Raw genomic sequence first — 27,512 nt, forward strand, 5'->3', positions numbered from 1 at the left:
ACTCCAGATTCTCTTCAGCTGGTAAGTCGTGCTTCCAGTCCTTGTGGTATCTATCAGTCCTGAGCTAATTTTGAGACTTAATTTATCTAATTGGTTGTGAGGGAGTGAGGACGTTCACTGAGTCGTGTGTTTCTTCTCCGCCATCTTGGCTCTGATCCTCAAATCCCAATTCTGATACATACTTAACAGATCACATAACTCTCAGTGCTTCAGGGAATATCTCCCAACTATTACAGAAGAAATGAATTATTGCATTTGTATAAGGAGTTTCCTTATCTAGGAGTTTTATAAACCTAAGAAATTAATCACAGATCTGATTTTAAAAAACAAACAAAACAAAACAAACTGTTCAAACTCCCTAAATTAAAAGGTAATTTCCATCTTGTAGTAATGGTAGGAATGGTCACATTTCCAAAAGACAGATCCCTGAAATGCTAAAGTACTTTTGTACTATTATTTGGTCTGGGGTCAGGAAAACTTGAATTCAAATCTGCGCAGCCATCAGCATGACACTTATCCTCTGTTTGCCTCTGTTTTCTCATCTTTAAAATGGGGATAAAAACAACACATACCTCTCAGGATCCTTCCCCCTTCCCCGTGCTTGGCATATGGTAAATTACTATATAGATGTCAACTATATTACTATTGTTACTTGATAAACAAAGAAATGCTTTTTGAAACCTTGATGTATTTTAGGTAAGTGATAAATACTTCACAAAGCTAGCAATTATAGAAATGGCTTACATCAGAAAAATACATTATTGAAACCTTAGTGTATTTTAGGCAAGTAATAAATACTTCACAAAGCTAGCAATTGTAGAAATGGCTTACATCAGAAAAATACATCATATGACACTTTTTATGAACAAATACAATTACTTTATCCTTAAAACAACATAAATTTACAAAATACAATAATATAGTAAGGTACCTCCTACAGTGAAAATTTTCCACTTTGTATTCATAAAAAAATACTTTGATATCCTATAGAATTGGGACAAGAAAGAATTAAAATAACTTTAAAAGAGATCTCAGTGATACACTTAATTTTCAAAATATAGTTTATAATTGTTATAATTTTCAAAATATTCTTGTAGCTGAAGCAAGAGAGAGAAAAAATGTCCTTTCATAAAATGATTTTCCCTCGTGGTAAGCAAACACTTAAAAGCTTTTATTTTGGTATAAATTTAAAGATGTTCCCCTAGAAACCACAGATATTTCTGGGTATGGCTGAAGACCCAATTGTCTGTTATCTTTCAATTTCTGTATTATAATTTTAGCAAACTCTTCTCCTTGGATGTCGGAGGTATCTAACATTTGTCTCACTTTTGATGTCCTTGTAGGTTTGGTGTAAATAAGTTCATAGTCTTCCTTCATAAGCAAATCCTTTGACAGAAGGGCATCCAGGCATTGGTTGAGGCAAGCTTCAGTCATCTGGTTTACAATGTCTTCCCTTTTACTTTGGATCCACTGCTGGGAAATATCATTTCCCTGACTCTCTGACAGGAGATCTAATGGCAAAAAAAGTACAAAAGGCAGATGTCAACTTACAGCATTACTTTTCCTTTTAGAAATACTATCATTCTTCTGTTTAAAAAATCCTCTGGTGGTTCACTAGCACTTGCCAAGTAAAGATTATAGTCATTAGGCTGGCACGTAAGACTTTTTCTAAGTTTGGACGACCATATTATTCTATTCTTTTAAAATGTATTATTATGAACTTCAATACCAACAAACACAGCCTTTCCATAAACAAATAATCAAAAAGGATCCATTCCACATGTGCATGCAGACTATTTGTGCCCAACCTGTGGGAGAGTCTTCTGAGCTAAAAATTAGTCTGATCATCCACAGTGGACACACAAACTGTTCCTCAACCCCAACAAAGTGTTGTCATTTTGGTCCTCTTCCAGAATGAAGTATGAAAATCATATCATAACATTTGAAAAATGAGGAATGTGTAGGATATTGTAAGAAAGGCTTCAAGAAGCTTATGTTTTAATGGAGGGGAGGAGGACAAACAGCTATGTATATTTTTATATGTGTGTGTGTGTATGTGTGTGTGGTATAGACACCCACTTTCTAAAAGGGAGGTCATCTCAGAGGGAAGAAGTGAGCAGAAAGGGCTTCTTAAAGAAGCTAGTTAACTTAGTTTTGAAGGAAGGTAATGAGACCAAAAGGCAGAGGTGATGAGAGGAAGCATCACAGACCCAGAAGACAGACAGTGGAAAAGGCAGTCAGGAGATAGAATGCAGTGTCTATGGAACAGCAACATGGCCAGTGTCATTGGGGTCCAGAGAAGGAGGGGAGAAAAGTATAAAAAAAGTCTGGAAAGGTAGAATTGGCCAGGTTGTGAAGGGCTTTAGAAAAAAAATAAAGGATTTAGTATTTGATCCTGGAAATAAGAAAGAGACCTTACAGTTGAATAAGTATGATTAAGACATGTCAGGGTTTGCACTTTAGAAAAGAGCTATTTGGTCCCTGATTATAGGATGGGCTGAAAGAGATATGAAGCAGAGTTTTCCAAGCTTATTCATACTACTCTGCTCCATGCCAAATTATTCCCTGTTCCTATACACATTCTGCCCTTTCCCACTAATAGACCTTTTGGGATTTTCTCCACTTTTTCCTCCACACATTGAACAGCTACCCTTTCTTTAAAATCTAGATCAAAGGCCACTTCTTTCAGGAAGGCTTCCTTGATTCCCTTAGTCAGTAATGGTCTCTTTCCCTTTAGCACCTGCCAAGTAAAGATTATATTCATTAGGCTGGCATTTAAGATTTTCCCCAAGTCTGGATGATCCTACTGTTCTATTCTTTTAAAATGTATTATTATGAACTTAAACACTATTCCATTTGTACCTTTCATACACATGGTATGCATTTGTTTTACAGTTATTAAGTATGTCATATCCTACTACTACTCTTCAAGTTCTGTGAGGGTGGGAACTATGATTTATTTATACTTTGTAACATCCTTAGTGTTTATTATAATGTTCTATCTAATACAGCTGGAAAATGATAAAGATAATTTGAATTACACACCATTAAATATATAATATATATGTTACATGTAATTAATCACAGTTAAATTGATCTATCAAATTTATAATAAAATATATATTAATAACAAATACCAGTTGATCTGCAGCATCAAATGTCTAATAAATATATAATAAACAAATATCAGTTGAAATATATAAATAATGAATATCAATTGAACTATTAAAACTATTTCCTCAAAAAAACAAAAAATCTAAACTTTGAGTTTTCATCTCATTGAATATTCTGTTAAAAGATTTTTTTCTTTTTAGATTCAGGCATTTGCATGACTTCCTCTAGTTGGAGAAGGGAAATGAAAGTAACACTCAGGGCAATACTAGAAAGTTGAGGTACTTTCCCATCCCAGAACATCTTTTCCACTTACTCTATATACACCAATATTTAAAACAAAGATGCCTTTATTATTTTTTATTTAAGAAAATGGTCCTTTAGTTTAAAATGATTCTCTTCCAGCTTAAAATGTGATTTTGCTCTTGCCCTACTATCCTGCTTTTGTTCCTTTATTTCCTTCAATATAACTATGTCTAGAAAGTACCACTTATTAACACAGTTGTAATTTTACCCATCAAAGTCTATCTCAAATGCCACCTATCAAAAAACTTTATTTTATTCCACCCCACAGTCTCTTTTGCACTTATAATCTAATGTATATTGTAACTTTTTGGAGCACATGTTTTATCTCTCCTATAAGATGGAAGCTCTTTCAGGACAGTGATCAAACCTTATTAATTTCTGTATCATCCTATGTGACTAACACAGATTAAGTCTCCAAATAATACTTATGGAATTCATTAAAATTATTTTTTTCCTAAAGAGAATATAATTTGAATATTCTGATGCTTGAATACTCCACAATTTTAATTAGCATTAAGTCATAGGCAATTCTTATGAGGGTTCCTTATTCTATGGTCAAATATTCATGCAAAATCATCTTCACCAATGCTGCTGATTGCATTTCAGTATGGTAATGTGTAATGGATATAGGCAGCAAGTGGTACAGCCAGTAAAGCTCTGGGATAGGAATTAAGAAGACATGAATAAAATCTGGTCTGGATAACATCCTAGCAGTATGATTCTGGGTAAGTCACTTAACCTTGATCTGTCCCAGTTCTCTCATCTGTAAAATGTGGAAAATAATATGTACTTTCCAGGGTTGTAAGGTTCAAATGAGGCAATATTTGTAAAGCACTTTGCAAATCTTAAAATACTAAGTAAATTACCATCATCATCATCATGGAACAAGGACAAAACAATCGGGGTTACCATGAGACCCACTAATGGACTATTCAAATAGTCAACAATATCATTTAAAAATGTCAAGTAACAATTATTTACCTGAATTTCCTTCAGCTCTGAGTGGCCGTATTTCTGCTGAAGAATAAGATGTCTGCTGGTTGTACAATTTAGCCCTTTGGATTGAAGAAATGTTATCATCCCAGCTGTGATTTGCTCCTGAATGAGGCAGTGTTGACAACTCTTGATTTTGTACTATAAGATACAAAGTTGTCATTAGGTCATCACATGCAAAATAATCCTTACAACACTCTGGAAATCCCATTCCATTTAGTTCATATCAATAGACATTAACTAAAAAAAGGCATCATGTTCAGAGCTGGGAATACAAGGAATGAGGAAAATGAGTCCTTGCATTTAGACAGCTTAACTTTTACTAGGTAATACAGCATTGATCAGATAAGGGCAGCTAATATATCTTCAAGAAGAAAATACCAACAATAAGGAAATTAAGAAAGTCTTCCTGGGAAGTAGAGACTTAACTGTGCCTTGAATTTAAAATTTAATTAGGTAGGAAGCAGTCTCTTGTGAAATGAAGATGAGAGTCTACCTATGTTGCCAAGAGAGAAAGCAAGCAGAATTGGCTGTAGAGAAAGGAAAGTCATGATGTTTAGCACCTCACTGCTGACATGTTCATATAGTGACTTTGAGGTACTCTACTTTCTCTAGATGGACCAAGGATATCATGGAAAATCTCCCAATACTTGCCAAACTTGACAACTGATAGAAACTTCAAGTAATTCACATGAAGACATAATATCAAAGGAATCCTTTAAGCTATTCAGAGATTATGAAGACCTGGGAAAGAAACTAACAATTGGGTGGTATTTTTGTCATAATCACTGAATTAAAGCACAGGCTTCATGTGTAAAATAGGGCCAATCAATAATAGTATCTATCTCATGGAATTATTATGAGAACCAAATAAGATAGCATGTGCATGTATATAATAGATAGTGGTGGTGGTGGTAGGAACAGTAGTGATGGTGATGACAGTAATAATAATGATGATGGTAGAAGTTGTGATGGTAATAATAATGCTGGTGGTGACAATAGTGATAATGTTGATGGTAGTTAATAGTAATAATCAGAATAGAGGTCATGGTAATAATGATAATAATGGTAGTGGTGGTGCTGGTAATGATAGGAATGGTGATATTGTAGAAGTGATATTAACAGTAATAGTGATAGTGATGTTAATAATAGTAGAAGTTGTATTAGTGGTGGAGGTGGCAGTATTAGTGGTAGTAGTAGTAGTAGTAGTAATAGTATTAGTAAGAGACTAATACTGGTGTTTGTAGTAATAATGGTGGTGGTAATATAGTATGCAGAAAAGAAAAAAGGTAGATATGAAAAGAGAAGAGCCAGCTGGGAAGATGATGCTTTAGAATGAGGTTTGAATACAAGAATAGTAGACTTTTGGGCCAGTTCTAGCTAATCTAATCTAATGAGAACTAGTCAGAGATGGAATGTATTTAATATCGGACATAAATAGTTTGTTTGCCTAGTAGCTTTCAAAAGAATCTAAAACATGCAGATCAAGAAGAAGGGAGACCCCATCAAAGACTAACAGCTCCTATTTTGTTTCAGTTGTTTTTTTCCAAGGAGAATGACGTTTGAATTAAAATTAATAGGATAAAAATGGGGAATGAGGAATTGAAAAGTGAAAAGATGGAGATAGAGAGCTTTATTTGTTCAGAAGAGTCCAAATCAAATGACCACATAAGATAACACATCCATTAGTATAACAAATTGAGAAGATGATTGTTGATAATAATAATTAGCATTTAAATGAAGTTATAAGGTTTGCAAAACTCTTTACATATTTGCATGAGGAAGATGCTGCAGGACTGGAAATAGGGGAATATCTTCTTGACTTTCAAAAAGGAGAAGGTACACTCTTTAAACTATTGGTTTATGGTCTTGACTTCTATTTTTGACAACATTGAAGAACATGTGATTAAAGGGAAAGTTTATGAGCCCTTAGAGAAGTGGTGACTAATCTGAGTCAGCCTGGGGTGCCAGGTTAACCTAATTTCCCTTTTTGACAAGGTCAGTAGATTGGTTTCTCAGGGGAATGTTGTAGCTATGGTATCCCTGAGTTTCTGTAGATTATCTGAAAAATAATTCACGTTTACCATTGTGTACAAAATGGAGAAAAAGTTGGCTCTATGATAAGATAGTTAAGTGCATTTGAAACTGGTTGAAGAAACAAAGAATGATGATTGATATCAGACTAATAGAGGTCTTGAGGTAAGAATGGAATATTTATCAACTTTGTAAGTTGATATAAAACTAGGGTAGGAGTTAGCTAGCACACTGAATGAGAGGTAAAGATTCCCAAAGGTCTTAAAAGGTTAGAATGTGGGATTTGTAAACTTTATTATTATTTAAAATTTTTTATTATAATATATATAATATAGTGATATATATATATATATTATACATATATATGTAATTATAAAAATATAAATATATATTTATATAACTATATATATGTATCTCACATATATATGTAATCAGAGGTAAAATGAACCAAATAATTCTATGCTGTAACTTACCATCTTCATCAACATTATTTACATTAATATTGCAATGGATTTTGAATATACATAAGAGATATAATAGTTTCTTTCCAAGAATGTTAAATATTAAGAGAAAAAAGGAAAACTTTCAAATTAATTCTGATTGACAATCTTACACACCGGAAGAAAAGACATTGTCTTGAGTGGTTGATAAAGACCTTACAATTTCAGGATCACTCCTTACAGTCACCTGAGTTCCACATGATTCCTAAAATGAGAAAAAAAATCAATCAAATAATATTATTTTTTCAAAGCTATTTAATAGTATAACTCTTAAAGACTCTGAAATCTTAAGTCTGTTTTTCAAATGAAAAATAACTGAAGCACTATTATTCATCTATTTGTGTGTGTGTGTGTGCTGGACCTGGTGTTTTGACTATATATGGAACTTGCAGCATAGTCTTAGATGGGCAAGTTAGTACAGCGAATAGGACACCGGCCTTGGAGTTAGAAACACTTGAGCTGAATCCTGCCTCTGTCTTTCAGCAGCTGTAAGGTTGGGTTATTTAACTTTTCATTACTTCATATAGTCCTCCAATATTATAAATTATAAATTAAAAAATAAAATGAATAGAAAAGCAACTGAAAGACATGAAATACGTAACATAACTTTAATATTTAGTTCTGTTATCCATAAAATTTAGGGAATGATGGTAATGAAAATATATCATAATAATTTTTTCCCTATCCCCCATCATCCCTAATAAACATTGATGACCTTTTTATGATAGATAGAACATAAAATTTTAAAAAAGCCTGAAATTGGTGATTAGATATTGGTTTACAGTAAATAATTTAATCTGTTAACACTTGAGTTTGAGTTTCACCATCATTAGAAAAGTAGAAGTTTCATGGAACAAGCACTTTTAATGAATCAGTTATTTTTTCTTGCTATCTAACATAGGAACTAGAAGACAGGGATGTTTCATTAAATTCAGTTAAAAAAACAACTTAAATGCTTAACTTACTATGTGTAAAGTGCTGTGCTACATTAGAGATATAGATGAATAATGGCAATCTTGGAACTCAGGGGAACTATATTTTTCACTTGAAGGATATGAAGCATTCTCAAGTAAGTATACATATTGCTGATTATCATATCTAAGTGAAAATGATTCAAAGACAGACAGACTTTTTGTTTTACTAGAGCACCAGAAAAATTACAGGAAGAATAATTTCTGCTGAGAGGTCCTAGGGAAGGTTTCATTGGAACATCTGAAACCTGAGTTAAATTTTGAAGAAAAAAGGATTTCAATAAGTAAAAATTAGCAAGAAGCCTATTACAGGTATGAAGGACAGTGGAAAATAGGAGACAACAGAACAAGAATAGAGAGCAGGTCGACTTAACTGGATCACAGAAAGGAAAGGTAGGTTAGAGTCTTTTTTTTTTTTTTTTTTTTTTTTTTGGGTTAGAGTCTTAATTGTAGGTACAGTCTTAAATGCTAAGTTAAGGAGTTTAAATTTTGTCTAACAAACTATAAGTAGCCATTGGAGTTGTATTTTGTTTTTTAAATTAAATTCGTGAACAGATCTTTGCACTGATAAGGTTGGTTTGACAGTTGTGTGAAGAATGAACTGGAGCATGGAAATTATGTAAAGGAAGGTAGTTATTACAATAGTACAAGAGGAAGTGATGAGAGTAGAAAGGAGAAGAGAGACTGTGGGTGGTTAGAGAAAGTGTCTAAGGTATATGTCTGGATTACTAGGAGCATTGAGTGCCATAAGTAGAAATGGAAAGTCAGAAGAGGTATGTTTAAAGAAGATGAGTTCATTTTGGTACATATTAAATTTAAGGTGTTGGCAGGTAGAGCTGAGTAGGAGGCAGAAAGATGGGACTAAGGAGAAAAAGTTGGAACTAAATATGCATATTTGGAAGATATTAGCACAAAGGTAAACTGGGATAGAATAAAGAAAGACAAGAAAATAAAGTTAAGAACAAAGCTTTGAGAGAGAATTAGGAGGAACCAGAGAAAGACATGAAGGAATAAAGAAATATGGAGGACAAACAAGGAAAAATATTGTTATGAAAGCCAAGAAAAAAAGAGCATGTCCAGAAAAAGATATTTGTAGGTAGTGTCACATGCCACAAAAAGGCAATCACAAATACTTGTTAATAAAGAAAAATTTTTAAAAAGTTAAAAAAAGAATTTATAGAAAGGTAATCAATAAAATATGTTTTCCTTAAGGTTAAAGTAATGAAACTAAAGTTAGTGGATTCACTGACTGTTTCAAGGATAAATGATTAATTTAATAAATCTTCCATAAGTTTTAGAAAGAGGATCACCTAACATTTTGGGGAATCTTCTAACATCCCTTGATATTTTGTGGATACCACTGGAGTGTGCAGGCTGCCAACCAGTTATCTCTTGCTGTTGCTATATGACTTGCTCCATTTCCTGTTTATATCTCTGAGGATAATCACTATGAAATTTTTGTGTACAATTATTCATTGATACAGTGGTGCAGCCTATTCATGTATTCCAACACACCTCTTCCTGGTCCTTTGGGTGATTTAGTTTTAAATATTTGTAGAGGATAGTGTTCAGTGACTTGAAGTAATAATCACTGGAGGAAAACTGATAATTAAAGTTACATATTTTTTGAAGCAGAAATGCTTTACTGATAAAACTGAGGCCATTCATTACAAGCTCCTTTGTCTCCTTTTATTTTTAATTTCAAAATTAACTGACATTTAGTCTCTCTTCCTTTATTCCAACCCAGAATGAAGATATGGTCATTTTCATTGCTAAGGCAAATCTCTTTATCTCCAGCCTCTCTCCTCTCCTAGAACAGGATGCTGTAAATAATTCCCCCTACCTCTTCAACTTCAGTGTTTATCTATTGGCAGCTTCCATATTGCTTACAATTATACCCGGTCTCTCTACCCTTAAAAATCTTATTTACCTGACCTCAACCAAGCCTGCATTTCTCCTTAGTGGTCTATCTTTATTAACTTTCTTTTTTCTCCCCTCAATCACTTTTTAATCCCTGAATCTCTTGTTCATATTTATTTCTTTGGAAGAAACCAAGAAAAGCAAGAAAAGAAATACAATTACATTTGGCTCTTAAGAAGCTAATATCATGGAAAGATGGTACAATCAACTGAGATGTATGGGTAGAAGCTGCTGCTTTTATATGTGTATGTGTGTGTGTATACACATACATATAGTATATGTATGTATACACATATACTATACCATATATAAATATAAAAGCACACATATATTGTTCTTTTAATTTTAACTTCTTATGAACCAAATGAATATATATGTACATATATACATATATATATATATGTATGTATATACACACACACATATTTATTTGTAAATACCAAGTATGTACTGAGTTGTTTCTCTGTTAATTCCCCCATTAGATTATGAACTCCTTGAGAGTAGGGATTGTATTTTTATTTCTTTTTCTTTTTTCTTTTTTGCTGTTCTTTGTATCCCCAGACATTAGTACAGTGCCTAGCACTTATTTAACATATGATATATCTTTATATTTATATCTATCTATCTATAGGTATGTATTTCTATAGCCCAAGGTCTCTCTCTTATATTATACCACCAAAAGCCCATTTAACATTTTGAAATAGATGCCCTGTAGGAATCTTCCTTGAAACTTATTTCTCAACCTCCCCCATTTCTATCAAGAAGTATACTATACTAGACACTAAGGCTTGCAACCTTAGAGATCATTCTCAGTTCTCTACTCTCTGTTACCTCACATGGTCAATCTATCCCAGTGAATCTATCTCCATATTTCTTTCATCCTTCTCCTTCTTTCCACTCCTATAGTTATTATTCTCATTTAGGTCCTCATATCTCACTTGGACTATTACTATAGCCTCCTAATTGATTTTCCTACTTCTTGAGTCCATTTACTACACAGCTGTCAAAGGGATTTTTGTTTAAACACATTGACTAATAAGTGGCATTTACATAGAAATTTAAAGTTTGCAAAGTCTTTAAAATTTTTTTTTAGATTATTTGATTCTCACAACAATCCTGTGAGGTAGGTGCTATCATTATCCCCATCTTAAAATTGAGACATCTGAAGCAGATAGTGGTTAAGTGATGTGCCCAGAGTTATACAGCTCTTAAATGTCTAAATCCAGATCTGAATTCTGGTCTTCATGATTTCAGACCCAGCCTTCTATCCACTGAGCCATACTCCTTGCTCAGTACACTCCAGAGTCTTTCTATAACCTCTTGGATAAAAAACAAACTCCTCTGTTTGACATTTAAAGCCCCCAAAGAACCTGTCTCTAATCTAGCTTTCCACATTTATTTTATATTACTATGCTTTATGTACCACTATAGGCCTTACAGTCCTTCTCACATATGATATGTCATTACAACCCATTGGTATCTGAAAATGTATTCCCTTCCCTCATCCCCATACCTTAAACAATTATTAGTTTCCTTCAAAGACCATTTTAAGTAACAATGAGATCCTTTCTGATCTCTCATCTTACCAATTACTTAAGATCATAGCTCTATAGAACAAAGGTTCCTCAAAGAGCATGATTCTTTCTTCTAATAATAGATTGTAAACTTTTTAAGGGCAAAGACTTTTTCATTTTTGTCTCAGTGCCTAGCTGAATACTTGATATAGTAAGTGCTTAAGAAATGCTTGTTGATTGACTGAAGGAGAAGCTTAGGATTCTTAAAAGCACTGTGCAATTTTCTGTAAACAAGAAGAGAGAAACAATTATGAACAAAGAAGCTATAGAGAAGTATGTGATAAATTGGAGATAATGAATGGAAAGAAGCCACTAAGATTAAAGAGGGCTGAGAAAAGCTTCTTGTAGAAGGAAGGCCTTTAGCTCTGACTTGAAGAAAGCTAGGGAAGTCAGGAAGCAGAGATAAGGAAGGATTTTCAGGCACAGAGGAGATGTCCAAAGTTGGGAGATGGAGTCTTGTGTGAGAAATAACAAGTACACCAGTGCCATTGGATCATTGTGGAAGAGAATAGTGTAAAAAAGACTGGAAAAATATATTTTCTGTTACCTGTTAATTTGTGGGCTTATGTCACTATCTGTCTGTCCAAGATTTTTGTACTGATAGCAGCAGTGCTAATCTCATATAGAAATGAGAACCACTTGGTCTCAGATACTTAACACTTTCTAGCTGTGTGACCCTGGGGCAAGTCACTTAACCCCAATTGCCTCAGGAAAAAAAAAAAGAGAGAAATGAGAACCACTGAATACTGACTTAGAAAATCACATTACCTTTGATACGTTCTATTATATTTTATTTATTTTCTTAAGAGTATCCAGTTATATTTTTCCATTTTATTTTTATGAGGTCTTAGCCCTGGGCCATGCGTTCAACAATTTTGATCTTGACAACAGGCATATTTTAACCATTTTTTCCCCCTGGGTGGTCAAACTCTTTTGCATAATTATAGTTCTCATTTGTTCTGTAATGTTTTGGAGATTAGTACAGTCTTAGTTTCCTTACTTGTAAAATCACAGAGATAGACTATGACTTTTTAAAATGCTTTTCAAACCTGAGAATATATAAAATAATATTTTACCTCCTGTGGACTATGATTTACAGGTATGTTGAGAGGGCATTCCATTGTCTTCTTGGAACATAAAGGAATGCTATTCGAATTATTCTGTAACTGAAGATAACACATTTATACTTTTAGTTAGATATCTATGGAAATTATAAAAAGATAGAAAGGTCTACTTAAAACCTAAAATCAATTTATTTTAACTTTTTGCGTATCACCATCTTTAATGATCATTTGAACTATAATGGATAGAAAATTCAACATACTTTAGTCTAAACTTTATGTAAAATATTGTGTATTTTTGGATTTTAAAAAAATCAGTGACTTTTCCTTTAACCAATAAGTTTAATAAATTTTCAAACATAAGTCTTTCATTGTTATTTTGGTGTTTATAAAATTCAATTAAATAATGTTGATGCCAAAAAAGTTTTTTTGAATGATTAATGTAACTAGATATACACATAACATTTATGGTAAACAGAATTGTGTGTTAACTAATGACAGAAAATATAATGAATTACTAAAGGTCATTTTGGGGGGAGAGGGAAAGAGTCTCAATTTTTGTCTCTAAAGATATAGGAAAAAGTTAGCTTTAGAAAGCATATACTGCTTGAAGCTAGAAATTGAAAGCTGTCTTTCCTACACAGATGTAGCTATTCACATATAGAAACTCCTATTCTTCATAAGTAAACAAATGTATAAAAACAAAACAAACAAATTTAGAGTTAGAAAGGGCCAAATTTAGCATTCTCTCGTTACAGTGAAGACACTGAGACTTAAAGAAGTTGTCCAGTTATAGAAGAAGTACTAAATGTCAGAGTGAGGACTTAAATATAGGTCTTCTGGTTCTAAATCTAACACTTTTTTCACTGCTAAAACATTGCCTCCTGAGTTAGTAGAAAGAACCAAGTTAGGAAAAGCCAAAAGATCTTTTGGAGAAGTTATGGTCTCCTTTCCCTGAGATTTGGAGCACAGTGGTTACCAGCTAATATTTAACAAAGATGGGACTTACCTTCGTTTTTTTCAGCTGAAGGACAGCTTCAAGAATGCTGATGTCTTCAAAGGTTCTCATAACTGGTTCAAGTTCTATCAGACATTCTAAGTAAAAAGGGAAGTTCACATATTCATCTCATAAAAACTAACATAAGCACAAAATAGTAATTTCAGCTACAGAGTATGGTTGAATTCTATTTTTAACTTAAATTATCTGAAACAATTTATCTACTTTTTACTCTATCTACTTTTAAGGTGTTTTTTTTTTTTTTTTGTCAAGTCACAGAATTGGGAAAGGACTTAAATAATTTTTTCTGATTGAATGATTGTTTTTGTATACTTGAAATGGCTCTTGGAATAATTTAATGACCAGAACTTAGTATCTTATGAGAGAGTCCAAAGAAATTGATGGGAATTCCTTTCTTATATGAATTCAGAATCTCTCTCCCTTTTATATTCATTCATAGTTTCAAGAGGTAGATTTTTGGTGCCTTTACCTTTTGTAAATAATTGAAAATCTGGCTAGCACACTCTAAGAACCATATATTTTAAATTCAAGCTTTTTTCTTTATTTTTTGTTTAAAATCAAATGCCATCAAATTTCATAATAATGCTTAGCAAGAAAACCTTGAAAAAATCCAATAAAAATTCAGTTATTCAGCAACCACAAATGCTTGTAGTCTTTGCTACACATAAATATACTCTCTACATCATATTAGAAGGTCTTGTCTATTTGTCTTTTGGTAAGCCGATGGAAGTCGTTCAAAATAATGCTTTCAATGCAGCAATAAAATATACAGGATAACAAAAGAAACCAAAAGTAATGGGAAAAAAGGCAAAGTAATTTTCTTCTTCATATCCAAGTTGACCGACCACATGAAATCTTTTTATTGAGTTTAAAAATCCTTATCCTAAATTTTAGTAATTAGAGGAAGTGCAATTTGTTTTTTAGAGTATTTGAGAAAATTCAATTTTATTACATTTAAGTAAATAAAGTATTGCCTAGCTCAATCCTTATAATTGCTTTAGTGAAACATTGTGAATAATTTTAACTAGCGCAACAATAATAAAAGGCATAATGCAAGCTCTTGAAGGTGCTTGAAGAGTTTGCTTTTTTTCTTAGACATTTTAAACACCCTCCAGAAATTTAAAATTCTTCTCAGAGCCATGTTTATAATTTCAATCTGTACTACTTGTGTATAATAAATCTGTTAAAAAAGAAAAATTTCATCCCAGCCTATATCTAATGAAAGTCAATTCTAAATGATGTAAAATGAATGGAATTTAAATAAATGACAAAAATTCAAAGCAAATTCAGTACATTTCTTACTATAGTGAGGGTGTTCCTTAAAGAACATGTAATGATATAAAAATATTACTACTTGATGTACCTTGATATTTTTACAGCAACTCTAGTTCAAGAATAATTATGATCATTTATAATGGGGTTTTGATTTGTTTAAAAAAATTTACAAGCAATTATGTCCAGATTAAAGGTATCCAAAATTTAAAAAAAAAACTATGTTTGAACTTTCTCTTCCAAAAAAACCTCCAATAAATTTACTTTTTCATTCAATTCACCTGCAATTCTCATAAAAAATAAGTGAAACTTCTTTAAGGTTGCTGATTTGAGAGATTTCTTATGTTTCTTTGAGATAACTTATTTAGCTCCCTCTTGAATTCTAAATTTTGCACACAGAATAATCATTCATTATTTTGTGGATTTCCATTTTGATTTTAAGTTTAGTATAATATATGTATCTTTTAAAATTTAGACAAGCTTCTCAACATGACGTATTTTGAGATAACAACAAAAAAAGAGTTAAATAGATGTGTTGCTAATCATTCTAACCTGCCTCACTTTGTTAAAATATTCCACTTCTTGGAATGTCACAATTACAATATGTTGATGATTTGGGGGAATTTAAATGACTCCAGATTAAATGAATAAACTCACTTAAAAAAGAAGGTCTCTCATCTGGATTTTGTGCCCATCCAGCTTCAATTAGGTTAATCATCCTAGTGCGATGTGGAATATCAGGTGGTAAACTTTCTGTGTCAGTATCAGGTCGATTTCCCTTTGATACACTATACATTATCTGCAAGGGATTGATAACTTCTGTCAAAAGAGACATTGCACATTTATTAGATATTAATTAGAATTTAACACAATCAACATAATCCAAACTAAAACTAAAATAGGCAAGCCTTAAAATTTCATAAATGATTTTCAATGCTAAGTTAAAAAAAAACAAAAACAAAAAACAAACAAAAAAAACACTCAAAAACCAACTACATGAAAATTTTTTTTTAAAAATAAATGGACTTTTCTAGGTTCCCCCAGTTACCTAGGCACAGAGCTGGTACTCTAACCAGGAGTGTGCTGGAGTCACTTTCTACTGGTTCTCAGGAACCAATTGTTGTTACATGTCATTACAAATCAGGACTTGTGATTTTTTGCTGATTTTCTAGACTTAAGAAAGTGATGGAGAAAATGTTAATAATGTAAGTTGTTTTTATATTTTAAGAGAGCTGGATATTAAACATTTGCCAGCATTATCCTAATCAACCTCCTGATTCCTGATCTATTGGTGCTTTTACTGTTTCACTCTACATGGTGCCTCGGTAAGTAACTTTTATTAAATATTAGGTATGTTTACAATAAGATCAGTTTTAGTTGTTGATACAGATGATCCTTTAACAGGTTTTAAGTAGAATTAGGGAAACAAACTTAATCAAGTTTATTTACCTTCGAAGGGCTGCTTTCTGGACAACACCTCCCACATGATAATAGCAAAGCTGTTTAGGGGAGAAACATATTGAAATGTTTTACATACTCAATTTGCATAATAGAAATAACAGATTTTTATTATTGACCACAGTGCAGTCTTTTCTTGAAAGAGGTACAAGGGTGAAATGAAAACAGAAATAATAAATGTCCAAAGAGGCCAATGTAATTAGTGTTTGATTTTTTCTTCTAAAGGAAGAGAAAAATAATCCTACTTTTATTAAATTAAATTGGTTTTGAAGGTATGTCGTAAATCTTTATTACTCGGGGATCTTTATAGACTTTATTAATATCAACCATTGTAGATTAGTTTGAGTAGTCTTATTTTAAGAACTAGAAAAATTGACCAGATACCTTCAAATATGAGCACTTCATAATTTAGGCAAAACTAAAACTAAATGTTTTCTGTCTAACTAATACCTTGACTTTTAAAATATTGAACAAAATGCTTTCATTCCCCAGAGTCAGAGAAAATTAGGGAATCCAAATCAAATCTTCACACATCTTTTTGGAATTACCTTTCCTCAATGTTAAAAAATGGTTAAAAAGCTGGCTAAGTTCTGATAGAGAAAAAATGATTTCAGCTATGTGAGTGTGGTTCACTTTTAAAATAAAGGCTTCATCATTTTCAAATTCCTAATTAGCTATGAATCCTGGAGGGGAAAGTGAGGCAGGTGACCTTGCATAGCTATTTCTCACTTAAATTTAATTATTTGCATGTCTTGGTATCATTTCCCCGAGATCATGGTCCTCTTAAAGAAAAGAAAAACAATAATCAGCAGGAAAGAGAAAAACTTGCTCAGATGAAAGGCACACCTAACCCCAAACAACAAACTATCAGGCTTCCATTAAGCACTGAAATGAGTTTCTGGCACAGGATTTTTGAAAAACCAAGCCAAAACAAAACATCATCCTCGTTTCGACAGTTCACAGTTAGGCCAAGATAAACTAGGGAGGTATGCATACCTGAAGAGGTCAGGTATGATGGCAACATCTGTTGTCATGGTTCTGAGGACAAAGAGGGTGGAACAATCTATGAAAATATAAGATAAACTGCAGTAGGACAATTGTGACTACTTAACCTGGGGTTTTCCCCTCCTAGGACCCAGGGTTTCCCCCTTATCAAACTCTAGACACATGGGGGTTTATTGTCTTGAGCAAATTTTAATACTCCATTGTCTTGGAGTATTCCTGTATGTGTTAGGGAGAAATAAAGATGCAAAGGGAAAATCTCTATTGACATCACTAGGTATTGTTTATCCTCTTTGAATCTCCTTGACTACATTTTATTTATTTATTTATTTATTTATTTATTTATTTTTTTGAGATGATCAGCTGTTAATGACTTGGGTATTTTTTTTTAATACTTTTTATTTACCAGATATATGCATGGGTAATTTTACAACATTGACAATTACCAAACCCTTTGTTCTAATTTTTCCCTCCTCATGGCAGGTTGACCAATACATGTTAAATATGTTAAAGTATAAATTAAATACAATATATATATATATATATATATATATATATATATATATATATATATATATATATATATATATATACATGTCCTTGACTACAATTAGAAAGTCTGACACAGAATAGAATCTGATATCCAAACTAGTTCACAATTCTAGAGGACAATCTGTTTTGGATTGGTCTTGAGGTTATCACTTCAGATTGGACCAAAATTATTCCATGTCAATTTTAAATCAATTAAATTAAAATAAATTAATCAAACTAAAATAATTCAATATTTTGAAATAATTTAATTAATAAATTAGTTGAAGTTATTTGAAATAATTAAAAGCCTATCAGTTTCTAGTAAATGAGAGTTAGAAAATGATCATTTGAGGCAGCCAGTTAGTGCAGTGGATAGAGCACCAGCCCTGAAGTCAGGAGGACCTAAATTCAAATCTGGCCTCAGACACTTAACACTTCCTAGCTGTGTGACTGTGGGCAAGTCACTTAACCCCAATTGCCTCAGCAAAAAAAAAAAAAAAAAAAAAAAAAAAAAAAAGATCATTTAAATCAGTTTTTAAGGGTATTTTTAAAATTTATGTTTTAGACACAATGCTACAGTTCTTAAAAGAACAGTAAAAATATATCTTGCCCTCAAGCAGCTCACATTCTAATGCAGGATATATAACTAAATACATACAAGACATGTAGAATAAATAGGAGGCTGTGCAGGAACTGGGAGCTCCACTTCTTGGGTCTGGGCATTTTCCTTGGTTGATTCCTTTGCCTGCAATGCTTCATCTCTCCTCCACTCCATCTACTGACCTTCCTGGTTTCCTTTGTTGTTTTTGTCCTTAGTTCTCAAAGAGGACCAATGACATCAGCAAAGCAATGTCTTAACTTGAAAGTTACCAGCCTCATTCTCTCCTTCAGAGCTATATAGGTCCAGTAACAAGACATAAATAAGGATGACTGCAGATGGCCCTGGATGCAGTAGGAAACCCTGGCCTTTTTAAGCTAAAGTCTTTTTCAGGTTTGTCTGAGGCAACATCTATTTATTCATTAAAGGCAGGTAAGAAATGAGGCAAAAAATTTTTCCACCCACTCAAAACAACAACAACAACAACAATAAAACAATAAGGGAGGGAAAAGCCCTTAGAGTTTCAGGCCAAAACAAAAACAATTGTTGTTTATATTCACTTTGAGCCAATAAAATCCAAACAATGACCAAGCAGAGCTTGGATTGGGTCCATTATTGGCCAGTCAGTGAGAGTTAGTGTACTTGAAGTTTTTGGGAAGTCAATTATCTCCATTTGAATTCCCTTGGCTTTAAGTCCTAACTAAAATCTCAACTTCTACCACAAATCAACCCTTCCTAATTCTAGTGCCTTCCCTCTATTTATTTCTTATCTAATCTGCATATAGTCTGCTTTGTATAAATTTGTTGTTGTTGTTGTTGTTGTTGTTTTCTATAGTCTCCCTTTAGCATGTATGCCCTTGGGTGAAGGAAATTATTTTTATATTTATTTCCTTTTATATCCTTTGCCCTCAGCACAATGTCTGGTACATAACAGGTATTTAACAAATATTTGTTGATTGATTGGGACAGTCTCAGAAGAAAGATTCTAAAAGATGAGAGGGATTGGGAAAATCTTTTTGGAGAAAGTCATATTTGAGCTGAGTTTTGAAGGAAGTCAGGGAAGCAAAGAGGCAAAAGTGAGGAAGGAGAACAAGCAGGTATGGAGGACAACCAATGAAAAGTTAGAGAACTGGGAAATAGAGCATGTGAAGAACAATAAAAAGGCCAATGCAGTTAGAGCACAGAAGAGTGTAAGGAAGGACTAAAAGATAGACAGGAATCAGGTTATGAAGGGCTTTAAAGGTGAAATGGAAGATTTTATATTTTATCCTCTGAGCAAGTGAGAGCCATTGGGGAAGACTGAATAGAGGGGTGTGAGATGACTTGGACCTCACTTTTCTGTTTAGTTATTTCAATCTGTGGGACTCTTTGTGAATCCATTTGTGACTTTCTTGGCAAAGATATTGGAGTGATTTACCATTCCTTTTCCAGCTCATTTTAGTGAGGCAAACAGGATGATATTACCTGCCACAGTCACAGAGCTACTGCCTAGAATTAGGATTTGAACTCAGGAAATGGGTCCTCATGACTCTGGGTTCAGTACTAGATCTACTGCCACTTCCCATGGGCTGCATTTTAGGAAACAGTGCCATGAATTCTGTCCTAAAGGCAGAGTATGGGGTGATTCTCTGAAGTAAGAAAATTAACATGTTAAAAGAGATATTAAAGAAAGAGCACCAGATTTAGCATCAAAGGGTTGGGGGCGGTAGCCCCTTGATATTCCTTGTTTGATCTCCAACTTCCTTTGGGACTTGGACCTTTGATACAATATCTGGTCAAACTAGTTTGGGCTATCTGAGCTGGCCAGGGTTTTACAGCCCCATTCTATTCTGCTCAGATAGACCAAATGCCATCAGGAAATTCCTTTTCGGGAAGAGACTTCTGTCTGTCCCCAAAAGATAACATCACTCCCCGGAACCTCCTTACATCACTGCATCTGAATGATTGTGCTCTTGTATAAAACAGAGTCCTCAAAAATCTATTCTTTGCAAAAATGGCCTTGTACCATGCAGCCATTTTGCCCACTGTCTCTCCGGTGTTTCCATTCTAATCAATAAAGACTATGTTTCCATACAGCATTAAGTAGCAAATTCATTTGCTGCCAACCCTACCTTTGGTTACTTTGGGGAAGGAAGGAGAGAGAGAAAGGAACTGACCCATCTGGGTTTGACCTCAGTTTACTCCTCATCAAAAGGACTTGTTGCAAGTCACTCAAATTCCCTAGAGTTCAGTTTCCTCATTTATGAAATAATGGGATTGGAGGAGATGATATTTAAGGTCTCTTTCAGCTCTAAAACTATGACATTTATCAGACATTAGGCAGTTACATCCTGTATTTTTTATATTCTTTTTTAGTCAAATGGCCCTATTTCTTTGGAACATCACAGTGTGATATGTATTATTTTCTGTGGTTCTAACAACACAAATGTGACCTGACATCTATGTACACAAAATTCCCAAATTATGAACCAGATGTATGTATTGGGCACTTATTTGCATTACAAAATTTTTCTATATCCAAATATCCTTTGAATAGCCCTTCCCCTAGTCCATTTAAGAATATACTAGCTTATCTAAAGTTAAATGTTAATGCCCTTCCTTCCTAACTACCTTGTATTTGTTTTTTATTAATCCCCTTTATATTTATTCTCAATTTGCTCAGAGAAATATTTTTCTTCTCTTCCACTAGAATGTAAACTACTAGTCAATAGGCATTATTTCATTCTTTGAATTTAAATCTCTAGCACCTAGAAATGAGTCTGATATTGTTGATTGCTTAAAAAAAACCCAATAACTGATAAATGGCAGTAGGAAAACAGAGTGTGATTAATACAATCTTTCAGAATTTATATTACATTAAAGTGAGATATATCTATAGTAAAAAATAAAATAAAACAACTTGCCCACAGAATACCACTAATTTTTTTTTTTTTAACCTTGTCTTACAATAGGACAATAACCTTCTAAACAGGTTAACTTTATGTGAAGGCAATATGTTGTACCTGTATATATCATGTTTGATGCTAGCCCGTGACTTTTGGCTGAGGTCATAGTTTTCAGGTGGCATGTAGATGATGGTTCCGCCCTCTGGGGTAGATACACTATTCCTTGATTGAGATAAAGACATCTGCCGCCATTTTGATAAACCAAAATCTGCAATCTGTAAAGGAAGGAATTATACAATAATCATTTTCTCTTGGATTCTTATGCTGCTTTGGTCTACTGAAACTCTGAAACATTTCATTAAATGTTTAATGTTGTGTTTTATAGTTATCTATATTTTTATCTCACTTCTTTATTAGTGAATGTTTTAGGAGGTGAAGGTTTATGTCTTATCTAAACTTTCTATTTTCCACAGCATTTAGCTCAGTCCTCTGCATATATTAAGAACTTCAAAAGCAACTTCTAAATGACTGAACATTTGTTTTTAAAATAATGACTTTATATTTTTATTACTAATCTCACAGAAATGACATATTCTTGATATCAGCAAATCTCTCAATGCCATGTTTCCCCCATCATATTGCTGAGATTCCAAGGTGAGAAATTTAAATCTCTTCCATGACTCCAAGTTTCACTTTCACAGCAAACTAGCAATATTTTGAAGGTTGAATGGATTCCATTATTGGGCACATTTGAATACTTCACATTTTATTAATTTCATTTTATGTGGATACTTTCAATGATGCACTGTATCCTTTCTGCTTTTGGGGACTGTTTTCCTAAGTTGTCATAACCAAAAAAAATCCCTTGGAGGCCAAGTTCTGGTGATTAGTCTCTTCAAATTTAGCAAGGCTCATTCCTGAATATGCTACTGTGTCTCCTAATATGGCTTGATAATGTTTTCAACCTGGTAAGACCTGAGTGCTTGGCACAGTCATTTAAAACACTGACATACACATACACATACACATACACAGAGAGCCAAAACTACAGGTTACTTCCATGTAATGGTGAATCCTCATACAAATTATGTGAATAAAAAGTCTTGCTTTAAAAATTGAGTGATTATATCTGTAGAGAAAACTTTTATTGCAAGGGATGGCTTGAGGGGGAGATGAGAGGGAAATAAAGACAATGGAAAATCAAAATATATTAATATGATTTTTTTCAGAAGAAAAATTATTTGTCAATCATAAGAAATAAGCATCTATTCAATTTAAATAAAGAATTTATTATTTGCTCTGAAGTCAGAGGACTTGTATTCAAAGTCTGCCTCTAATTTGTACTTTCATGATGTTAAATAAGTCACCTAGCTTCTTCCCATGGCATTATTTTCCTTCTTTATAAAATGAGGGGGTAGACCAGATAGTTTCTGAAGTCTTATCTAAGTTTAGGCCTCTGATTCTAATATATCAATTGGGAGCATATAGATGCTTCTTATCTCTGAAAGTGATCCTGAAAAATTTGAGAACTATAGTTTTATGCTAATAGAAGCAGACTTAGGAGACATTTCAAATTCCTACTCTTCTTAAAATAAAAATTAAGGTTAGAGCAAAAAATGTTCTTTATAACATTAAAAATATTTATTAGTCTGTAAGATACTGTGCTAGGAAATTGGGATATAAAAACAAAACAGTGGTACCTGACCTCAAGGAGCTTACACTCTAATGGTGGAAGAGGAAGACATTAATTAAAATTGTCTAATTCCTGACAGTAATGTTAAAATTCAAATGTAACTAAATGTTAAAAGGCATGCTCTTCCATGTGAAAATGTTAACTCATTCATTCAGATAATGTATATTATAGATTTGTTTTGTGCAAAGTACTATCTGAGGGACTGGGGAGTTCTAAATAATATGGAATCATCATCATCATCATTTATATAGTTTGCTAATTTATGTTTCACGTATATGAGCTAATCTGATTCCCAGTTAGGAAGTCAAAATGAGTTTAACTATTTTCATTTTATAGAAAAAGAAACTGAGACTTAGCAAAGTTGGTTGACTTATTTAAGGTAGCATAGCAAGTAAATGGAAAAATAAAGATTTAAACTGATGTTCCCTGAATCTACAACATATTCTTTCCATGCTGATTTTGGCTCTGCCAATCCCTAGCTGCCTGACTTTGGACTTAAATTCTTTGGTTTTGGTTTTGATGTTGAATTGTGTACCATGACACCATAATTTCCTCATCTGTAAAGTGATTTTATCCTTTTAAAATTCTAGGATATTGAGAGTAAAAAGTAAAAGAAAGTACTGAAAACCTGTTATTTCTCATACATGGCTAGAAGGTGACAAGTAACTAACTTTAAAATTCTTCTGGAGAGGAAAATGAGACAGGTGACTTTGTACAACCCTCCCCCACTTAAATCCAATTGATTTTCATGTCTTAGCATTACCTCCCTGATGTCTCAGTCTTCTTTGAAAGCAAAACACAAACACAACAAAAACAATCCATTCCCATTTTGAAGAAAAAAACACTCATCTTTAGCTGATGCCGTTCAATTAGTTCCTGAACCATAATTTTACCATGTTTTATTTTAGAAAAGATAAGATCACAGAACCTTAGAGTTAACTCCCAGAGGGTATTAATCCAAATCATATTTGGACAAAAATGCTCTCCACAATATCTGACAAGTCATCATCAATCCTTTGCCTGAAGACTTCAAATATGAGGGAACAACTGTCTCCTTAAGTAGCTCTAGATAATGCTGGGTCTAAAGTAGGAGAGTCTCCTCTTCTGGGTTCAAATCCAGTCTTGGATATTTACTAGTTATATGGGTGAGCCATTTCAGCCTGTTGCTTCAGTTTTCTCTTATCTGTAAAATGAGCTGGAGGAGGAAATGACAAACCACTCCAGAGTCTTTTCCAAGAAAATCCCAAATGGGATCATGAAGAGTCAGACATGACTAAAATGACTCAAAAACAAATGGCTAAAAAGTTTTTTTCTTAGACCAAGTCACAATTTATCTTTTTGGACCATCTACTCATTTCCTGAATCCTGTCTAAAACATTTACTGGCTTAATCTTGTTTCCTCATCTGCAAAAAGGGGATCATAAGAGTATCTACCTCATAGAGTGTTGTGTGGATAATGTGTAACCACAGTGTAAACCTGAATGCAACATATAAATGCTAGCTGTTATTTTATTATAGTTATTATTCTAGCATCTTTGTTGCTATTCACTTGATTCACTTGTGATAGTTATACCCTACTCTTCATGACCCCATTTGGGGTTTTTCTTGGCAAAGATATTGGAGTGATTTGTCATACCCTTCTCTAGTTCATTTTACAGATGAGGAAATTGAGGCAAACAGGGGCAAGTGAGCTGCCCAGAATCTTATACCTACTGTCTAAAACAAGATTTGAACTTAGATTTTCCTGACTCCAGGCTGCCATGTTAACTATATGCCGCAGCTGCCTTTCTGGTATTATTGCTATAGTATTATTAACACTGCATGATAATAATTCTAATATCATTATTCCTATTAATCTTAGAGATTCCCTCTAGAGTTATATAGAAAAAGATTCTTCCCTTTTATATGTTTCCTTTTTATTCTCTTAAAAAAATTTAAGGACAGTTATTTCTGTTCCTACTTTTTCTCAACAGCCTCAATTCCTCCAATTGATCCTTACATGGCATGACTTTGAGACCCTTCACCATTCTGGCAGCTCTGTCTCCATTTTGCAGATGTCCTTCCTCAACCATTGTACTCAGAATTGAACATAAAACTTCAGTACTTGTCTGACCAGAACATTGGACAGCAGAAATATACACTGCCTAGGTCTGAACATGATACTTCACTTATTACACATAATATATATGATTGCATCAACTTGTTTGGCTGACAAAACTTGCTGGTGAAGCACACAGAGTTTTTTTTTATTGTTGCTGGTTAGTCTTTTCAGTCTTATTGAACTCTTTGTGACCCCATTTGGGTTTTCTTGGCAAAGCTACTGAAGTGGCTTGCTACTTTCTTCTCTGGATCATTTTATAAATGATGAAATGAGGCAAACTAGATTTAATGACTTGTCCAGAGTCGCATTAAGTGAATGAATCCTACTCCAGAATTGGTGAATCACATCATTCAATTCTCAAATATATAGTTCATTTGGGTCAGGTAACTTAAATTTGTCAATAAGCTCTTTTATTATCTCCTATACTGGATTAAACTGGATATCAAATTCCTATTAGCCAATTGTTGTTCTACTTTTTCCATTTCAAAGATCAAAGAAAACAAAACTTTACCTTCTTTTTGGTGCTAGGTATCATTCCACCCACTCCAAATGAAAGTATTAATCTTTCTTCAATCTCCAACAAAGATATGCTTCTAGTCATTTTTAATATCTTTATTCATTTGTGTCAGTCACGACCAACTACTAAGGACTTCATTTGGGGTTTTCTTGTTAAAAATACCAGAGTACTTTGTCATTTCTTTCTCCAGCTCATTTTACAGATGAGGAAACTGAGGAAGATAGAGTAAATGATTTGCCCAGGGTCCCACAGCTAGTAAAAGTCTGAGGACAGACAAACTCAGTAAGATGAGTCTTCCTGACTCTAGGCTCAGCATTCTATGAACTATGCTAGCTAGTTGCTCTTTGTTGTCTTTAGCTTTACCCCCAAATCCCAAGTTCATTCTGAGCTTTTGGCACTCCTCACAGTATTCTTATAGGACCATGCTATGTTTCTGACCTTACAAATTTCTATGTGACTCCATCCTAATCCTATTTGCTGTTCTCATTGAAACATTTAGTCACTTACATGAACTGATGCTGAGTGAAATAAGCAGGACCAGAAGATATTTTTCAACAATAATACTATATAATGATCAATTCTGATGGACGTGGCCATCTTCAACAATGAGATGAACCAAATCTGTTCCAAATCAGAGCAGTAATGAATTAAACCAGCTACACCCAGCAAAAGAACTCTGGGAGATGACTATGAACCACTACATAGAATTCCCAATCCCTCTATTTTTGTCCACCTACATTTTTTATTTCCTTCACAGGCTAATTGTACATTATTTCAGAGTCCGATTCTTTTTGTACAGCAAAATAACTGTTTGGTCATGTATACGTATATTGTATTTAATTTATACTTTAACGTATTTAACATGTATTGGTCAACCTGTCATCTGGGAGAAGGGGTGGGGGGAAAGAGGGGAAAAGTTGGAATAAAAGGTCTTGCAATTGTCAATGCTGAAAAATTACCTATGCATATATCTTGTAAATAAAACGCTATAATAAAAAAAGAAACATTTAGTCACTCTGTCCTTCTCTAGTCCCTCCATCATGTTCTGGTCTCACTTTCCTCCTTTTGAAATCTTGACATCAGTTTATCAGTTTAACTTCACACTGACCATTACTCTCAAATCCCTTGCCCTCTAGTTGTATCATTTCCTATCTCTTGTCCTATTACTTCTCATCTGTTAGCAAATCTTAAAACCCTGTTTAGTTTACTAGTCTTAATCAAAAATTGATGAAGACCATTTAAGTAATCATATTACTGTGCTGTGGAGTCCATTAAAATTATATTAAATCTCACCTGGATTCTCACTTCTGCTTATTATCTTTTTACTATTATTCTATTCTCCACAGTATCTGTTCAAAACCTTTTTTTCCCTCGTCATATATAAAACCCCTTTTCCCCACCATCCTAGAAGAGGACCACGTCTCATTCAGATTGTCAGAAATTCCTTCTCTATATTTCTACTCTGATTCCTACAACATCATTCCCTATTCTATTCTTTGTATTCAATACCAGAGGAAGATATGGTCCTTTTCCTAGCCAAGGCCAAGTACTTTCTGCTTGTGTCTTTGATCCCATTATCTTCTTATCAACCAGAAACTTTCTCCTTCAATCATTTTTTCTTTATAACCTTCAATCATTCTTTATCCACTGGCAGCTATCTTATTGCCTATAAAACGAAACCTTTTTCTTTGCTCCTTCCTTCTTTCAAACCATCATCTTATATCTCTTTCCCTTCCACCACCAACTTCCTAGAAAAAAGCTGGCTATACTCATTACTTAAATCCACTTACTTTTGGATCCACTGCAATCAGGCTTCTTACCCAATTCATTCAATTTAAACCAAGATCATGCCAAGATCATCAATGATCACTTAACTCTTAAATCCAATGATTTCTTCTCAAATTTTACCCTTCTTCACTTCTGCAGCTTTAGGCAATTGACTATACTCCTAGGTAAAAATCTCTTAA

At 33.3% G+C, this 27,512-nt stretch overlaps 1 protein-coding gene across 2 annotated transcripts in view; it reads right to left on the reverse strand.

The window, feature by feature from the left end:
- Nucleotides 1-671: 671 nt before the first annotated feature.
- Nucleotides 672-27,512, reverse strand: part of RIPK2 (receptor interacting serine/threonine kinase 2) — a 44,155-nt gene continuing 17,314 nt past the window's right edge. Inside the window, exons 4-11 of one of the 2 annotated variants that reach the window (XM_074270071.1) lie at nt 21,352-21,509; nt 16,210-16,259; nt 15,418-15,579; nt 13,480-13,565; nt 12,486-12,575; nt 7,062-7,149; nt 4,399-4,551; nt 672-1,511 (exon numbers count right to left, since the gene is read on the reverse strand). In XM_074270071.1, the coding sequence (XP_074126172.1) occupies nt 1,162-1,511; nt 4,399-4,551; nt 7,062-7,149; nt 12,486-12,575; nt 13,480-13,565; nt 15,418-15,579; nt 16,210-16,259; nt 21,352-21,509 (1,137 nt within the window). In that variant the 3' untranslated portion in view covers nt 672-1,161. The remainder of the gene's footprint in view (nt 1,512-4,398; nt 4,552-7,061; nt 7,150-12,485; nt 12,576-13,479; nt 13,566-15,417; nt 15,580-16,209; nt 16,260-21,351; nt 21,510-27,512) is intronic. The other variant, XM_074270080.1, reaches the window with a different exon arrangement.

The sequence above is a fragment of the Sminthopsis crassicaudata genome, chromosome 1 (assembly GCF_048593235.1).
Source record: "Sminthopsis crassicaudata isolate SCR6 chromosome 1, ASM4859323v1, whole genome shotgun sequence".
Classification (NCBI taxonomy): Eukaryota; Metazoa; Chordata; class Mammalia; order Dasyuromorphia; family Dasyuridae; genus Sminthopsis; species Sminthopsis crassicaudata.